This window comes from Nymphalis io, chromosome 11 (genome assembly GCF_905147045.1).
Source record: "Nymphalis io chromosome 11, ilAglIoxx1.1, whole genome shotgun sequence".
NCBI classification, from domain to species: Eukaryota; Metazoa; Arthropoda; class Insecta; order Lepidoptera; family Nymphalidae; genus Nymphalis; species Nymphalis io.
The window spans coordinates 1,756,727-1,776,299 of record NC_065898.1 but is presented as its reverse complement, the minus strand read 5'-3'; the positions used below and the strand labels follow the sequence as shown (position 1 = coordinate 1,776,299).

The 19,573-nt window shown below is 37.3% G+C and overlaps 1 protein-coding gene across 1 annotated transcript; it reads left to right on the top strand.

The window, feature by feature from the left end:
• Positions 1–4,246: 4,246 nt before the first annotated feature.
• LOC126771607 (sodium-coupled neutral amino acid transporter 9 homolog) lies at positions 4,247–19,418 on the top strand. The gene is made up of 12 exons (XM_050491589.1): positions 4,247–4,763; positions 8,198–8,272; positions 12,453–12,582; positions 13,722–13,825; positions 14,349–14,506; positions 14,668–14,829; positions 15,571–15,777; positions 16,078–16,277; positions 17,131–17,235; positions 17,579–17,647; positions 18,368–18,516; positions 19,175–19,418. The coding sequence occupies exons 1-12, from the start codon at positions 4,684–4,686 to the stop codon at positions 19,341–19,343; spliced, it is 1,608 nt and encodes a 535-aa protein (XP_050347546.1). The 5' UTR covers positions 4,247–4,683; the 3' UTR covers positions 19,344–19,418.
• Positions 19,419–19,573: the final 155 nt, after the last annotated feature.

Here is a 19,573-nt window from a genome sequence, read left to right as displayed (position 1 = left end):
CCCAAAAACACCAATTCTACGTTAGTAAACTGCTCTTGCGCAGCATTTGCCACCCTACTAAGATGGCCAAATAATCATCTTGTCTCCAAGTCACCATTGTAGGATCTGTAGAGGCACATGTAGTCTCGATTCTGACGAACCAGATCCACGCGTACCACCGACATGGAGAAGGAGAAGTCGTCCAAGCAGCGCAGTCGGTGACAACAAACATCCGTCCTGACGAACAAGCATACTCTGGCTTTCGCTTTGATGTAGCCGGGATAATTAAGGTAACTGGTATCGGTAGGACGGAGTATTTGTGTCTCCGTGAGAAACAACATTGCTGGCCGTGCTGTCTCGAGACGGTGGTGGACAGCGTTGAGGTTAGCGTGGAGTCCACGGATGTTAGGAGAACTTGACCTCAAAGAGCGTGGGTATGGACCGCTATTTCTGCTTTGTTGCGCTACCATTTGGGAAAAAAAATGGAAAAGAGACATGAAGTGAGCGACGTATCAATCGAATCGAAATCGATCGTGGCAAACGATAGAGATGGGCAAAGTGTGGAGGCGTGTTTCCTCAAGTGGTTGCCAAAAGGGAAAATACACTGATCCACCGGACGGAAGGGCCCCCAAACCGCTCCGGAAATGGCCACCGGGACCCCACCTTCCGGTCACTAACCGGAATAACAGTCCGCCCCGAGATTATGCGTGGCTTGGTGGGGCAGTCTCGCGAGCTGGTTAGGTAGGCCCTGTTTCCCTGCCCGGCAGGTCAATACAGTTTCCCCCGGCATTGGTTCAACAGCCGTTTGCTCGGGCACTGGCTGTACGCTGGCTGACCTCGAACGCGGCTGCAAGCAGTCACTTCACTAGTACCGTACGCATGGTGAAAACACCAGGTGGTAACAAACCAGGCAGATGTTTAGCATTCTACCACCAGATGAGCAGATAGTCGCTCAAATATCCCTTAGTCGCCTCTTACGACACCCACGGGTAAGAGAGGGGCAGTGAAATGTTTTCTTTTTCCCTCACTGCACGAATAATTATAGGTTATAAATGATAAAAACTGAAAAATCCTATTATCTTCGGGATTTTAATGCAATATAAAGTTTCGTCATGCTATAACATAAATAAATATTGACCACCAAAACTGGTTACGCGATAAGGCACAAAATATTTGATAATTCTATCTCTGTTTAAACCATTTGTAACGTAATAAACGCTTTGCATTTATTAGTCTACTTAAATGAAGAACATTTTTTGATATTATCTTCTAAAATGACGGTTTATTGTAAAAATCTTGTAAAAGCCTACTTAAATAAAGTATTTTCTGTTTTTCCTTTATTAGAAGTTGGCAACTATTCTTACATCTGTAAAATGTCATTGTCAATTTTCATCGATCAGACAAAACAAAACGTGACTTTGACAGTCTACTTGCGAAAGTGTTTTTATATTGCATCATTATTTAAAAAGGTAATAAGATGGGGAATGCTAGCGCAAAAGCTGCGGAAGTGAAAGTGAGTGAAGCACCGGCTCCGACAAACGTCGAGAAATCTAAACTTAAGCCGTGCTGTGCTTGTCCGGAAACGAAAAGAGCGCGAGATGCCTGGTGAGGTTATTTTGAAATTTTCATTCGTCCTTAATTATATAATATTTGCATGTTGAAAATCCTGTCCTATTCAGCTTTAGAATGCGTGAAAAATACTCACCCAACGGATTAATTATTTAAAAATAAATCAGTCATGTTAATTTTTTATTGCATCATACATTTAAACAATTAAATAAGTCATGAAATACTAATAAAACCTTTCTATCCTATCAAGGCTGTTGTCCTAAGGCAACGTATCCTATCAAGCATATTTTGACTTTCTAATTAATTAATGTTTTTAGACACTTGCATGTAATTAAGTTAATAATTTATAGTAAAACAAATGTTAAATTTATCTTACAGCATCATTGAGCGGGGCGAAGAAAATTGTGGGCCGTTGATTGAAGAACACAAAGCTTGCATGCGAAAAATGGGTTTCAACATATAAAATTCCAAAGCATAGGGTTTAAATTAATTAATAGTGCCCATAACCTATATATCATATACATTTAATGTAATATAAATAATACTACTATCTTAAAAAATAAACTCTATGGATAATATTACATTGGCAATTAAATGATAGAAACAATTAGTAATGTTTATTAAAAAATACAATAGAAAAGTAAAGTCATAAATTTCCTATTGCTGGGTAGAGCCATCTCCCCCTAAGGAGAACTTAATCATAGCCATAATAATGTTCTGGGCATTATGTTTTCATTTTTAAGTTTAAACATAGATAATTAGTTAATGTAAAATGGCGGCTTTTTATTGTCATTTCAAAAAACATTTCATTATTTTAAATAAAACTTCTATGTGTTAATTAGGAAAATATGAAATGTTATTTGATTTATGTTTAAAAGTAGTCTTGTGATTAAAAACATCTTCATTCATTATATTATCATTCATTCATTCACACATTTCATTCATTATCACTATTTATTAGGCATTAGCCAAAGATATTCATGTCATAACTATAATATATATATTTTTTTAATTGTTAATGTTAGTAATTCAGATAAATATATAAGTATTTATTTGTAAAATAATTATGACAACTTATAAAAACTTTGATGTGGAATAGATAATCTGAAGTTTGTTATATTAAATTTACTGGTAAGGCTTTGTGAAAACCTAGCAGGGTTAAAACATTTTATGCAGAGAGTGAGCCAATATAATTACAGATACAAGAGACATCTTAAATATGATAATCAGCGGTTTAAGAAGTGGTCGATAATTTAACCACGGTAGTTGCCGATTTTGAGTGTCAGCCAAGTTGTTCTAAATTCAAAAATATGTACAAACTAAACTTTTATGTTTATTTTATTATTACAGTATTAATTATAGTTTAAAATTAAAATTTATACTGTGGCTGAACACAGATATAACTTTATAATTTTTGTTTGTAATAAAAATATTTTATCTTTTTAGAACTTCAAAATATAGATAAAAAAAATGTATGGTTAACTGTTTTTTTAATTGCTTTTTTAGTAAATGTAATGAAGATCTGCCACATTCATTTGATGTAAAAAGAAATTTATAATTTGAATAAAAAGTATTGTTTTGTTAAATTATGTATTTTTTTCAAACCTCTTAAACCTTTCAAACAAAACTTCAAAATCTGAATAAAGGCAAGATTTTAATTAAATCACTGCACTTAATATATTAAAGTAATAAGTTAAGGGTGTTTCACTAACAACACAAACTCTTCAGTTTTGTAGTGTTTCCTTTATTGAAAAAAAGGAAAATGAGAATTACTCAATGTAGGTTTGGTTATTACTTCCTTACCATCACGATGAAACGACGTCAAATGTTTGCGTTAGTTTGAAGCTTCAAAGTTGTAAAAAAAGTTACTTAAAATGTTAGTTAAAATGCCAATGGCAGATATTCTAAGGCTAATGATCCATATGGGCCTAAAATCAATCGTCAGAGCGTCACGGTAGTATACCAAAGCGATCCCGTGGCGCTCCTGACTAAGACGGAAAGGGTATCACTGATTTTTTTAGTGGATACTCCGATTCGGGGCGCACTCGGCACCTTGGACACCGGCGAGCCCTACATACCCCCCACTGTTGTCGTGGCGGAAACGCGTTACGCGTTTTTCAAGCGATAAAAAAAGGCCTAAAATCAACGATGAATGGCAGACCTTGAGGACTTGAGCTGTGGCCTGTAGGCCTCTTCAAGACTTACATAATTATATATTATAAAAAGCTATATTGTCATTTGTTTATTGTTGTCACGTCAGGTTTTTTTTTTTTTATAGAATAGGAAGGTGGACGAGCATATGGGCCACCTGATGGTAAGTGGTCACCAAATGCCCTTAGACATTGGCATTGTAAGAAATGTCAACCATCGCTTATAGCCAATGCGCCACCAACCTTGGGAACTAAGATTTTATGTCCCTTGTGCCTGTAATTACACTGGTTCACTCACCCTTCAAACCGGAACACAACAATATCAAGTATTGCTGTTTTGAGGTAGAATATCTGATGAGTGGGTGGTACCTACCCAGACGAGCTTGCACAAAGCCCTACCACCAGTAAATTTAAAAATAAAGAAATCTATAAAATATATATTGCTTCTATAGTCAGAGCTTTATATGCCTATTTTTTCGATTTTGGATTTTACTCGTAGCTTTTTAATTTCAAGTGGCAAACGCTAGAAAATCACATACTTATTTCAAAGTAATGTTTAAGAAAAGATAAATACATTAAAAAATATGTACGTATAATAAACGTTTTATTATCACCATTAATAACTTACAATAAACAACAATGAATAATGAGTGTTCGCCCGCCACACGAACGGATTTTTAAGAAATGTTGCCAGCCAGCTCGATAACCATATTCTAGAGTCGAGACAAAAACACACTACAATAATTACGATTAATCTTGAATCTTGCGTAAATACCGGGTTCAGTAATTCAGTTACATCTTAATTATCGCTCTAATTAGATGTCCCCACTAGTCGGGGATTATTATAACCTATACAAAAATAATTGCTCAGATAACTGATTAAATCATAAACATCCATGTGTCGTGTAAAAATTTTAATTGTATTTGTATTAATGGTAAATTAATAATATTATTATTTTTTTATGTATTTTGTCACGATTGAAGTATGCGCTTAAAAAAAGATTCAGTTCAGAACAGCGACAATGAAACAACTGCAAGTTCAGTAAAATCAGTTGAGAGTTATGGGTGAGTAAATAAAATAGGCAGTTAAAATAGGTATGTAAATACACATTTTTTTAAAATTTGTCATATGCTTTTGAATGAACATTTATAAAAGTTTCAGAAACGGAAATTGCTAACTATTATATTGGAATTACACCATTATTAGTAGGACTACGTACTTTTTACTTAATTTTAATAATAATTTAATGGACGCGTATTTTTTAGAAAATTATAGTAATATTAGTAATGCCTATAGATAATTTATATTTGTATATATAAATTATATAAAGATCTTGAATCAGTATATTTTTGTACAATGTATTGTTCCTCTTAGTAGGTATTTGCGCTTGACCCTAAAAAGACCGATGACATCGTGATTACATATTAACAGAACTATACCTAATACAATTGAATAATCAAGATGTCGCATTTTTACAACTTTTTGAATTTGCTCAAACCTGAGCAAATTCAGCTCTCACAGTTTTAAAATTTTAAGAGCTAAAAGTAATGGATGAATGGCTATGTTTCTACACGAATAAGTAATCGACTCACAAACACCAAACTACTAATTACTTAACATAGCTAATAAAATACAATAGGTGTATTATTTTTATAATAATAATAATTAAATCAACTGCCTAAGTAATAAAATTTTGTTCTGTGGTATTATTATCACAATAACATTTAAATAAACTTTTCGAGAAATTTTGTAGTTTTACATGCTCACGTTTTACACTGTTTTCCATGAACGCAACGTGAATTTATTTTTATTTTATTTTATTGATGAAAGGGATTTAATTATCTGTCTTTTACTAAAAAAAACCTAGATTTTAGTAAACGAAGTAATTTAAATAATCCGTAAGTACATATAAGATAATATATATTAAGATAATTGCGTAGACAATTATTACTTTAAAATGTATTAACAAATTGGGCATGTTCCTTATAAATTATAGGTCAGTTTAATACCCGTTTGAAATAGCGAGAAAAATATGTAATTAATATATATATTACATCCGACCTTGAAATGTCGACGTCAAGAATAAAAACTCGTGCAATTTTTTTTTACGCAAGAACACAAATTTAAGAGAAATATTTTCCTTAATAGTTATCAATATTAACAGCTCACCAAAGTTCATGTTATATACTTAACAATTTTATAAAAAAAACGTCGCTACGATAGTCTTATCTTCAAACTCGATCAGAATAACATTCAATATATCATATGTTTTTGAATAATTTGAATAAAATGAGTTTTATAATATTGTTTGTAATACTATGGTTGAACTATAACATTTCCGTAACCGTAACAGCCTGTGAATGTCCCACTGCTGGGCTAAAGGCCTCCTCTCCTCTTTTTGAGGAGAAGGTTTGGAGCTTATTCCACCACGCTGCTCCAATGCGGGTTGGTGGAATACACATGTGGCAGAATTTCAGTGAAATTAGACACATGCAGGTTTCCTCACGATGTTTTCCTTCACCGTAAAGCACGAGATGAATTATAATCACAAATTAAGCACATGAAAATTCAGTGGTGCTTGCCCGGGTTTGAACCCACGATCATCGGTTAAGATTCACGCGTTCTTACCACTGGGCCATCTCGGCTCGAACTATAACATTTAATGAATACTATTTACTAAAGTGATAGCTGTTGTAAGAACTCACTTCATTAGTCACCCGTGAAATGTAGACAAGCGACTATTTTGATGTGTGCATTCTTAAAATGTAAAAAAGTCCTTCCTTGGTGTTTAAGCTTGCTTCATAACAAATTTCATCAAAATCGGTTCAGTGGTTTAGCCGTAAGACAGGATACTTTTACACTTATGATATTAGTATAGATGTCGCATGTCATTTTTTGACATTTCGCGTTCGTTTTCTGCGGTTAGTTTCAAGTTTGTTGTTACAAAATAGCCTTATTGGTTTTAAAATAGTAAATCTCACGTAAAATTTTCTCAATAAGATTCGACTGAACTGAGTGAAAGAATGGAGATTGCACCTGTGTTTGCGCACACACTTGTATACTATGTCCCTGCCGAAATCATTCTAACTTTCAATAAACTGTGGTCCTCAACTCCAAAGCACAAATAGTTTCTAAGTTGATCTAAAATTTTAAATACTGTGTACATGTTTTTATGCTCATGTGTATCCTAAGAGTTTTACCCAAAAAATATCTAAGTTCAACGAAACTTCAAATAGTTTGCCTTATTCCATTATTGTAACTTAGTTTTCATAACATTATGAATACACGTCAATAACTCATAAGCATTTATTTAATTCTTTGTATATAACGACTAACGTAAATGAAATTTATTGGTCTGTTTATAAACATTAAGGGTGATACACTTACATTGTATTCGCTATCTAGAGTCGAGCTCTGGGATCAAGGAAGTTCTCGTTTTCGCCTTGAAATCGTATCATTTTACGTTTGACAAGACCAAGTTCACAATACATACTTACTTATGTATGTATGTATGTATTACTACTACCTACCTATGTATTTTCTAATTACGAGATTTTTTTTTTAATAATATAAATTCGAAAGTGCCTTTGTTTGTTTGTTACGCTTTTGTGTTTTAACTACTCAATCGATAGTTATGGTATTTTCCATAGATTTCAGGAGTACAGATAGCGGACCGAACGCCTATTCCCCTCCTCACTCGCAAAGCCGCTGGCGTAAACTAATATTATAATAAATCAAATAATTTTATACAAAGCAATTGCACAAATAAACAAACTACTTTGAGTTTGAAACGATCGCCGAAATTATTTCATACAAACAATAATACAAACATAAATGATTGTAAGCGAAAAATTCTAGACATAAATAATAATTCGCTGTTTTATTCGCCAGATTTTCTCAAATTTAAGATATCCTAATTGCTAACTTACAAGCCTGTGTAAATAGTTCCATGTTAAAAATATTTTGACCAGTAATTTCTAGTATTAATTTGTTTACTTACATAATTTTAATACATACTATTTTGACCCACATTTTGTTCAATGTATTCGGTAATTTTCGTGTAACACGCACACTAATATACCTACTGATATTCTATTTAAAATGGTCAAGGTGCTATTCTTTCTGCCCACTCTGTCTTACCATTTCGTTCCCTTATGAACTAGACTATAATCCTTATTGCAAAATGATTAATTTCTAGTTACTTTTTAAGGACAAAAGACGAAAAAATTTTATTATGTCTGTATCAAAGTACTAAAATATATTATTTAAACTAATATTATAAATGCGAAACTAACTCTGTATGTCTGTTACGCTTCCACGCTTAAGCCGCTGAACCGAATTTGATGAAATTTAGCGTAAGTGAGATTGAACTCCAAAGAAGGATATAGAAGATATTTTTTATACTACACCTGCCAGCTCCCTCCCCCTGCCTAAGACGTGGGCGAAGCCGTTTTATATATGTACATGTAAGTAATAATTTAAAATATGTTTCTTGTAGAGTGTTCGGCACCGCATGTTCCGATTGCTCGGATTGTGAGCGCGAGGAAGAAAGAAAACGAAATCATAAATATGAGTAAGTGAAGTGAACAGTTATGTGTACATTTTATCATCATTAGCCCGTAGATATGCCTCAAAAAAAAAGAAAAAAAAAAACCGGAACGGGCGAAGACGGATTAATCCATAACATTATTTCACTGCGCTTTATTGGATATATATAATGCACATATTTTCCAAGAAATATTTATATTGTAAATTTTATATTTATATATGTATGTTGATATATATATGTGATATATATATATATATATATATATCTCTTTTAAAAATAAAATGTTACTAATCGAAATGTATTCGCAAGTTACATATCGTGAATGTGTCATCGAGTAATCTACATTATGGTTCTCTATAACGGGCCTTCCAATATCTGTAAAATATAAAAAGACTATTCTGTACTGCTAGGGCTATTCTGTAAGAACAAATTCGAAACTCACAGCAGACAATGGTAGTGAAATGTCAGAAAGTGACCATAATAATAATAACATTTCAAGAATACACGCTTCAAAACAGGATATATTACCATAAGTCCGTTGTCAACATTTCACTGGTGAGGAATGAGGTGAGATCTTATAGAATAGCTCTACTAGTTCCAAAGATTGAGATTATATATTATACATTACCTATTAATATAATAAATAATCGCAAAACAATTTAAAAACATCAGATAAATCTATCCCCCAATCTTATCCCGTGGGTGTCGTAAGAGGCGACTGAGGGACGGGGAAAAGGGGGGATGGGCAGCAGCGTCCTCCCTCCCATAAACATCTTAACCCCCTACTGCGCTCGCCAACACGCTTGCCCAGCGCGGCGAGTATGGGCAAACCCCTCCCTTAATGGCAGATGCGCCCAAAAAAAAGGCCCCCAGTTACCGGCAAGCCCGCTAGGCCCGACCAAGGTAGCGGTCGCGGTATCGGCAGGGCAGGGGGTGCTAAGAATCACCGGTTCACGGCAGGCTACCGTATAAAATGACTGCACATGGCAACGTATAATGGAAGCTCGATGAGGCTGGACCATCACCTCGCCGAATTAGAAGTAGAGTTAAGTCATATAAACTGGCATATACTGGGGTTATCTGAAGTCCGAAGACAGGGGGAGGACACGATAACTCTAGAGTCCGGTAACTTACTCTACTTCCGCGAAGGTGATAACCTCTCCCAGGGTGGTGTCGGTTTTCTAGCCAAAAAGGATCTCATTAGCAGCATTGTGGAAATCAGTAGTGTGTCGAACCGGGTAGCGTACCTTGTCCTAAAACTTTCCGACAGGTACTCCCTGAAGGTCGTACAGGTATATGCGCCAACTTCGACATACTCTGATGATGTGGTCGAAGCGATGTACGAGGACATCGCAAAGGCCCTCAACGACACCTCGAAGGCCCACTACAATGTTGTTATAGGAGACTTTAATGCTAAAGTGGGAGTACAAGATAGCGGTGAATCGAAAGTCGGACCTTACGGCTTGGGCTGCAGAAATCACAGGGGGCAAATGCTGGTAAACTTTCTCGAAGCGCAGGGGCTTTTTTTGATGAATTCTTTCTTTCAAAAGAAGCCTCAGAGGAGGTGGACCTGGCGAAGCCCCGATAACGTGACAAGGAACGAGATAGACTTTATCATTTCGAATAAAAGGCACATATTTAGAGATGTTTCAGTGATCAACAGGTTTAATACCGGAAGTGATCACCACTTGGTTCGAGGCACTCTAAATATCAACTTAAAAGCCGAAAGATCGAGAATGGTGAGGTCTACTCTCCGACCTACTATGCTCCAAGCTGCTCAAGGCTCCGAAAAGTTCCAAATGGAACTTCAAAATCAATTCACCGCGTTGGAAACCATAAGCAGCATTGATGAGAGAACCGACACGCTGGTCAAAATACTGCAAAACACATCCCGCAAGTGTTTTCCGCCACAGAGAAGAGACAACGCACCAAAACTCTCTGCTGAGACACTCGAGCTCATGAGAAAACGACGAAAACTACCATCGTTTTTGTCAGATAAGGCCTTAAATCGAATAATAAAAACGCTGACGCGACGCGATCTCCGACGCTCCAATACCCGTGCCATCAAGGCTGCGATTGAGCAAAATCGGGGATCGAAAGTGTTCGCTCGCAAGTTTGGGAGGCCGCGTCTGACAAAACTTAAAACTGAAAATGGTGGGGTCGTTACCTCTAGGCCTGAGATTGTCGGAGAAGTAGAGAGGTTTTATGGGCAGTTGTTCTCTTCAAGATCGGATAAACCCGTGGGAATCAGTATTGATGACCAGCGCGCCCCTCTTATGCGCCATTACTCCGATCCCGGAGCTCCCGGTCGTTGACCAAGGAGAGATTAGGGTGGCTCTAGAACAGCTTAAAAACAACAAAGCTCCGGGAGATGACGGAATCACAACAGAGTTGCTTAAGGCAGGCGGGACTCCGGTCCTGAAAGAGCTAGCAAGCCTCTTTAATTCCGTCATCCAACATGTCAAGACCCCGGAAACGCGGAGCGGGAGTGAGGTGGTACTGTTTTTCAAGAAAGGTGATAAAACCCTCTTGAAAAACTACAGACCAATCTCCCTCCTGAGTCACGTGTATAAGCTGTTCTCAAGAGTCGTCACGAACCGTCTCGCCAGACGACTTGACGAGTTCCAGTTCGGCAGATTGTGCAGAAGACCGAAGAGTACAATCAGCCGCTGTGTATGGCATTTGTGGACTACGAGAAAGCCTTCGACTCCATCGAAACCTGGGCAGTGCTCGACTCATTGCAGAGATGTCATATCGATTGGAGATATATCGAGGTACTGAGATGTCTGTACAACGCCGCTACAATGACTGTCCACATCCAGGACTGTAAGACGAAGGCGATCCAACTGCACAGAGGGGTGAGACAGGGGGATGTAATATCCCCGAAACTGTTCACCAACGCGTTGGAAGACGTTTTCAAAACGCTGGATTGGACTAGGTATAGAGTCAATGTAAACGGCGAGTACATCTCACACCTTCGATTTGCCGACGATATCGTCATCATAGCAGAGTCGCTGGAACAACTCACCGAAATGCTGCGTAGCCTAGGCGAGTCTTCCCGGTGTGTCGGTCTTGGTATAAACTTGGACAAGACCAAGGTCATGTTCAATAGGCATGTCGTGCCGGGACCGATATACGTCGAGGGGAAACCTCTCGAAGTTGTTAGTGAATATACCTACCTAGGACAGATAATACAAGTTGGTAGGAACAACTTCAAGAAGGAAGCCGATCGAAGAATTCGCTTGGGATGGCAGCATTTGGCAACCTTCGTCAAGTCCTCAAGTCGTCTATACCGCAATGTTTGAAGACGAAAGTCTTCAACCAATGCGTCTTACCTGCCATGACATACGGTGCCGAAACGTGGACACTAACTGCGGGGCTAGTCCACAAATTTAAAGTCGCTCAGCGTGCTATGGAGCGAGCTATGCTCGGAGTATCTTTGAAGGATAAGATCAGAAATGAGATTATCCGGAAAAGAACCGGAGTCACCGACATAGCTTGCAAAATTAGCAGGCTGAAGTGGCAGTGGGCTGGTCACGTATGTCGTAGGACAGATGGCCGTTGGAGCAGACGAGTCCTAGAGTGGAGACCGCGAATCGGCAAGCACAGCGTAGGGCGCCCTCCAGCCAGGTGGAACGACGACCTTAAGAAGGTGGCGGGCACCAACTGGATGCGGAAGGCGGAGGACAGGGAGCTTTGGCGCACCTTGGGAGAGGCCTATGTTCAGCAGTGGACAACGATTGGCTGTTGATTGAGATAAATCTATTGTGTCACCGCCCTTAGTTATCATTACTACAAAGTAGTATACAAATACGCACTATATTTTTACTACTAACCCTACTTCGCATCACAGAATATCCACACTTGTGTGCACTTTACTGATATTATTAGGTTATTGTAACATTCATCGTATTACTATGTTCGATGTAATTTTTCTTCTAATTGTTTTGTAATTTTCCCTGTGATTTAAATGTAAAAAATAATAATAATAAATAATAATAATAGTCTAATCGTAAAGATTTTAAGCGAGACATATCATTGTTCATAAATTAAAAAATACCTACAACAGTATTACAGTAGACGCTAATTATTAAACAATTATATTTGACAATTTATACAGACATTTTGTAGAGGATATAGAGTACGGGGATTAACTTTTAAGTAAAATTTTGACAAATTTCCTAACTATAAGTCCATTTATCAGCAAACTGACGACGAGATCAACCAGCTGCACAAGTTTCCACAGCACAGCTGATCACGAAACCTACCCTCTGCTGATGGCAGCAAACTTAACCAACACATATAAAACTATCAGCTCAAGTTCTGACACCCTGGTAAATTGAATACTTATATTTATTATTTTTCTGTGTATTTTTTCTATCTGTAATTTTATTTTGTTTATTTATTATGACGCCTTACCAGCAGCGCTGACAATGCACTGTCAAAAGATTCCTAAGGTTTAAGCGGAACTAAGCTTGTATTGTTGGCTCTGAGTATCCACACTTCCAGTAGCAACAAGCAAAACTTGGTGTGTGGGGTCGGAATGTAGGATTTATGATCTGTATAATTACAACAGAATCAAAGCCATTACATGTTATTAATAAGCAAAATGATAAAGGAACGTAAATATAGTATCGTTAATTATTCTCAATTTATCTCGCTTCGATACTACTTTATATAATAAGTAAGAACGCGAGACTTTAGAACTGAATCATAAATATATCGATAAACTGTGCGTAAAAATTATCAAGCATATGAAATACAACTTAAAGAATACATATTATGTAGATAAATAGAAAAATACAATTCTGGTTCACATTAAAGTTCAGTAGGGTTTTGTCGGATTTGAGCTTATTGAGCTTTTGATATAATTCTCATTCGAGTCAACAGATATTCTAAAGAATGAAGTGATGGCAGACAGAATAGATCAATCTCATGGTTTTTTTTTATGTAAATAAAATTATATAGTACATTTTACTCTTATAACTTAATTAGGTTAGAACGCGTGAATCTTAACCGATGATTGTGGGTTCAAACCCGGGCAAGCACCACTGAATTTTCATGTGCTCAATTTGTGGTTATAATTCATCTCATGCTTGACGTTGAAGGAAAACATCGTGAGGAAACCTGCATGTGTCTAATTTCATTGAAATTCTGCCACATGTGTATTCTACCAACCGGCATTGGAGCAGCGTGGTGGAATAAGCTCCAAACATTCTCTTCAAAAGGGAGAGGAGGTCTTAGCCCAGCAGTGGCACATTAACAGTCTGTTATTTTTGATATTAACTTAATTAACTTGGAAGTCCTCCTGCTTGTAATTCTGTGTAAGCAGTCTTTTATATGCACTTTATTTTTAATTTCCACACTCATAATTCAACCAAGACCAATATTTTATTTTACAATTGAAAATTTCTTGATAGAAATACCACAGCGACTCCGAGATATAACGCTATTTATTTAATTATATACACAGGGTCCAGCGGAGTTATCCGGAAGTGACATCATAGCTACTTACAAACGGACGATGGAGAAGAATGACGAAACAGATAAGAATAAGCAAAGCTCTCTTGTAACCATGTGAGTACTTTATCCTTAGCATCATGATATGGATTGCCAATGCATAGGACATATAAGTAGTTGACAAGATTGTCTGCAAACATAATTGAACTCACTATTCCGTCACTCTCATAGTCCTTTTATATCATGACAAGTTTTCGCCTACGGCTTCAATTGTGTTTAAGGGAAGGGGAGGTTTTACCCTATTTCCTTTTCTGGCATCTTGCCTGCAAAATTTCATAATCGGTTCAGTAGTTAAGACTTGAAAACGTAATAAACAAACTTACTTTCGCATTAATAATATTTGTAAGGATGTAAAGCTACCACCGGTTCGGATTGTTGATTCTCCTGAGACGAACCGTCAACAAACACAGTGGTTACTTTTTTTTCAAATGAAATAAACAGTCAACTAAACAATGATCATACATATCAACTATCAGAAATGCACGGCATTTTGATTTGGACAGCAATTACGTTATCTGATCTTCTTATTTTTCTTCTAGCACTTACTAAAAAACGTAAACTACGTTCTGTGTTATTTCAGTTTTTCGATATGGAACACAATCATGGGTTCATCCCTGCTGACGATGGCGTGGGGTGTGGAGCGCGCGGGGCTGCCGAGTGCCCTCTTCCTGCTCGCTTTCATGTCAGCCCTGTGTCTCTACACGGCCCACATACTCCTCAGGGTCAACGTGCATCATGGTACGTTACGTCGTAACTATGATTATTAGAATTAGAAATATTGTGCCAGACGAAATTATCCCCCTATTCAACGTTAAAGGCGAAGTATTGCGTACTATTTCCGAGACTGTCGTGGGGATCCGCCAGAGGGCTAGTAGGTCGGCTGATGCCGTGTGTGGCAGGCGGCGCGCGCTGCGAGGTGCCGGCGCTGTGCCGCGCGCTGCTGGGCGGCGGCGCGGCGGGCGCGGCGCACGCCTTCAGCGTACTCGTGCTGCTCGGCGCCAACGTCGTCTACTGGCTGCTCATCACCAACTTCCTGTACCATACCGTCAACTACTTCATGGGTGACACGATATATATATTTAATTGCCAATTAGATCTACACCGAGAGAAACCTATTTTTAGAATTCAGACTAAAATTAAAGTTGGATGTTAAAATATCTTTGATATTAAAACCTTCATAATACCGGAAGAGCCAAGATGGCCCGGTGGTAAAGAACGCGTGAATCTTGACCGATGATCGTGGGTTCAAACCGGGGCAAGCACCACTGAATTTTTTATGTGCTTAATTTGTAATTATAAGTCAACTCGTGCTTTACGGTGAAGGAAAACATCATGAGGAAACCTGCATGTGTCTAATTTCACTGAAATTCTGCCACATGTGTATTCTACCAACCCGCATTGGAGCAGCTTGGAGGAATAAACTCCAAACCTTCTCCCCAAAAAGGAAGAAAAGGAGAGGAGGCCTTTAGCCCAGCAATGGAACATTAACAGGCTGTTACGATAATATGCCGGTTAGTGGATGCACATGTGGCATATTTTCATTCAACACATCCAAGTTTCATCCCGCTGTGTCGAATCGCAGACAGACGTAATAGCTAAATTTTATTTGCTTAATTGTTATTTATTACAATTAAGCTAATAAAATTTAGCGCCTGCCTGGGTTTGAACTTTCGGTTCGGATTCACGTCTTACTAATGGGCCATCCCGCTCATATTAAATACTTAACTAAATTATACTCTCTCATTACGAACGATGTATTTTAAAATTCCATTAATTGTAAATTTATCTATTTCATGTTGCAGATGTGGAAACGCCAAACTCGACAGTTTACAACACAAGCCTCCTATGTCCTAAGCACGATCCTCTGATCACTCCTTCGGACCAACCAATGGTGGACCCGTCACCGTACTGGGGTCTGCACACCACGGTTCCCTTTTACGTGGCTATCATCGTCTTCCCATTGCTTTGTTTTAGAAATGTTTCATTTTTCACCAAATTTAACTCTTTAGGTAAGTTATATTTCCAGTTGTTCTAGAACTTAATATAATAAATATTTGTATGAGTAACCAATTTCCAATTTTTTTTAATTTAAAGTAAGTAGTCAGACTGGCACATGGAGTTTTGTACATGAACTGTAAATATTTATCATTTCTAATGCGGCTTAAACCGGAATACAATAATACTGAGTACTGCTGTTTGGCTGTATGTGATGATTGGGTGGTACCTACCCAGACATTTGTAATATTACCTCACTAACCTATAGTCTTGAAGTTGTATGAAATTTTTAATTTTGGATTTTTTTTCTTCAGGAACTCTATCGGTGTTCTACTTGCTGCTATTTGTAATAGTGAAGGGTTGGACTTGGGGAATTAACATGGGGGACCTGATGGTGACTCGGGGGAGAGGAGGCAGTGACGCGGCCGTGCTCAGTGGGATGCTCGCCCTTTCTTTCTATATACATAACATTATAATCACGATTATGGGCAATAATGCAAGACAAGATAAAAACGTAAGAGACGGTCTCGATCTTATTACTAGGATTTAATGTAATATATTATATTTGTGGATCTCTTTCCTCTTGAAGACGAACACAGTGACATGATCTTATATAAATCAAAAAACTCCAGATAACTTGGATAAACTAGCTTATTTAAATGGCACACATTAATCAATTATATAAGTATATATCATCATCGGTTAAGATTCACGCGTTCTAACCACTAGGCCATCTCGGTTAGGGCAAGCACCACTGAATTTTCACGTGCTTGATTTCATGTGGTGGAATAAGCTCGAAACCTTCTCCTCAAAAGGGAGAGGACGCCTTAGCCCAGCAGTGGGACATTAACAGGCTGTTACTACTTATTACTATTATAATGTATTTATATAAGACCTGTATCTATTTGATTAACAGTAAGCTATGCTCTACTTCGAATGATTGTACTTAGTTTAAAAAAACACAATAAAATAACAAAACCAATGGAAAAAACAGACACCGCGGCGGTAAAACATTCGGACAGGTCACTAAATGTAGGTACCTGTTTACATGCATTTTTACATACATAAATATTTTTTTCTACCCGTCCACTTCCCGGGAAAATGTATTTTAATTGAAAATTACTTATATCCAAAATTTAACTGTTTATAATAATTTATAAATGTATGAAAAAAAAATACATGTCGACTCAAAGAAGTTTTGCTTTTTTTTGTCGGTTAAAAAGCCACAAAGTATGAAGTGACGCACTTAATATGTTATCGTGTTTAAAATCTTCATTGTTTTGTAATAAATAGTTATTACGTATGTTCTTTGACGAGAAATGCTTGAATATTTAAATAAAATTTGTCGAAATATGATTTTGTTACAGGGTCGTGACCTAACAATAGCTTTCCTGCTGGTAACCATAACTTACACGCTTGTTGGAGCCATCTTTTATATATGCTTTCCGCTCTCCAAGTCTTGCATCGAAGATGTATGTATTGTTTTATTATATTTAATAGTGGTAGCTTTGATGACATACGATGGTGACCACTTACCATCAGGTAGTCTAGTTGCCAGTCTGCCTATCTATTTTACATACATATAAAGTACCTTAGTAATTGATGTCGTACTGACTTGGTATTGAGTAATTGACGAACGTATTATGGGCGGTGGTTATTCCTTGATATTATGGGCCCTATTTACTGTCTGTCTGTGTCTGAAATTAAAATAAAATATAAAATATGCTTTTAACTAAATATAAATTGAAGTATATTTAATCCAATTTTATTAATTATTTCCGTTAATAAAATAATAGATTTGTTATTCTGTTCCAGAATATTCTAAACAATTTCGAAATGCATGACGTGATGACAGCAATTGCGCGAGCGTTACTTCTTTTTCAGGTAAGTTATTTATTTTCCAATCCGTTATTTTTTAAATGTCAAACATGTTAAATGTTTGTAAATATTTCATAGCGCAATAGCTTTAGCTGTATTCATGTCTTGTCGATTTATTAAGTCTTGTCTTGAGGAGAGGGTTCGCAGCTTATTCCAACACTCTGCTCCAATGCGGGTTGGTGGATACACATATTCTTCTGATATATGCAGGTTTCCCCACGACGTATTCCTTCACCACCGAGCATCAGATGAATCATCAATACAAATTAAGTACATGAAAATTCAGTGGCGCTTGATTAAGGTTTTTTTTTTTTTTTTATAGAATAGGAAGGCGGACGAGCATATGGGCCACCTGATGGTAAGTGGTCACCAACGCTCTTAGACATTGGCATTGTAAGAAATGTCAACCATCGCTTACATATCCAATGCGCCACCAACCTTGGGAACTAAGATTTTATGTCCCTTGTGCCTGTAATTACACTGGCTCACTCACCCTTCAAACCGGAACACAACAATATCAAGTATTGCTGTTTTGCGGTAGAATATCTGATGAGTGGGTGGTACCTACCCAGACGAGCTTGCACAAAGCCCTACCACCAGTAAAAGGGTCAAGGTTTTCCTTGATTAAGGTTATGTTTCGTATAGAATTAATAGCCCAAAGCCGTTCCACCTCGTCTGAAGGTAAACGAGCATTAAATCGTGATATACGTACGGCGCGTGTGGCAGGTGGTGACGGTGTACCCGCTGGTGGTGTTCATGCTGCGGGCGGAGGCGGCGCAGCTGTGCCGCGCGCCGGCGCCGGCCGTCAACGTGGGCGTGGTGGCGCTCTGCATACTCGTGGCCTGCCTCTGTCCCGACATCGGCACCATCATCAGGTGCTGTGCCTGGTGTACCGCTTATACGTCTATCATATCAGATTTAATTTAATTTGAAAAAAAAACTTTGCGGGAACATGCATACGTGACCACTTTTTTACGAAAATAAAAGCCCAAAATAATTTAAATAAAAAAGTAAATTCAAAAATTAAGCCTGTCTATTCAAAAAATCGCATACTGAAAAGTATGAAATTGGATTTTTTTTCCTTCGTCATCCAATAGAAATCTACACAAGGGCACATTTTGATACCTTGGGGCAGACGAGATATCAGATCCACCCCTGTGGAATACCTATCTATGGAATATTACCGCTTCCCTATTCCCTAAAACGTTCAGTAATCCTAATAATATGGGTAATTTTTTTTTTTAAAGATGACATGGATACAAGTTTGTGTTTTTGAAAGTTGATGTGCTTTTTTCAATTAGACGTTTTACGATTTTTTTAAATCAGACACACTATTAAAACAAGCAAAAAAAAATTGTTGCCCCCTAAACCGCCCTACCTTCCGGACGATAAATCCTGTAGGTAAATGCGCCCTCACTGCACTAACTTATATATTTTTGACACATAGATCTTCATAGATTTCTATTTAAGTGTCAATTTTACCAAAATAGTCACGTTATTTAAAAGCGCACTGATATATCGTTTCATTGTTAGATATACGGGCGCGGTGAGCGGGTTGGTGCACGTGTTCGCTTTGCCGGCCTTGCTGCAAATGCAGTCTCTGCGACTACGAGGGAAGTTGACTTGCTGGAAAGCAATATTTTATTCCCTTATTATAGCCTTCGGGACTGTTAATCTTGTAATGCAGTTTTTTATTGCGTAATATTTTACTGTTAATTATTTATAAGTATATTCAATATTTTGTCTCCGTTTTGCAATAACATTGAAAAGGATCTCACACGTGTACACTTTATCTATGTAAATAAAGTTTTAATTGTAGTTCGAAGTTTTATTTTAAACAAGTCCTTATATATATAGAGGAATTGTATGAATTTTGGCATTGCAATGCAGGCAAAGACCTTCACTCGTCTGGATTAGGTTAGAGGCTTATTA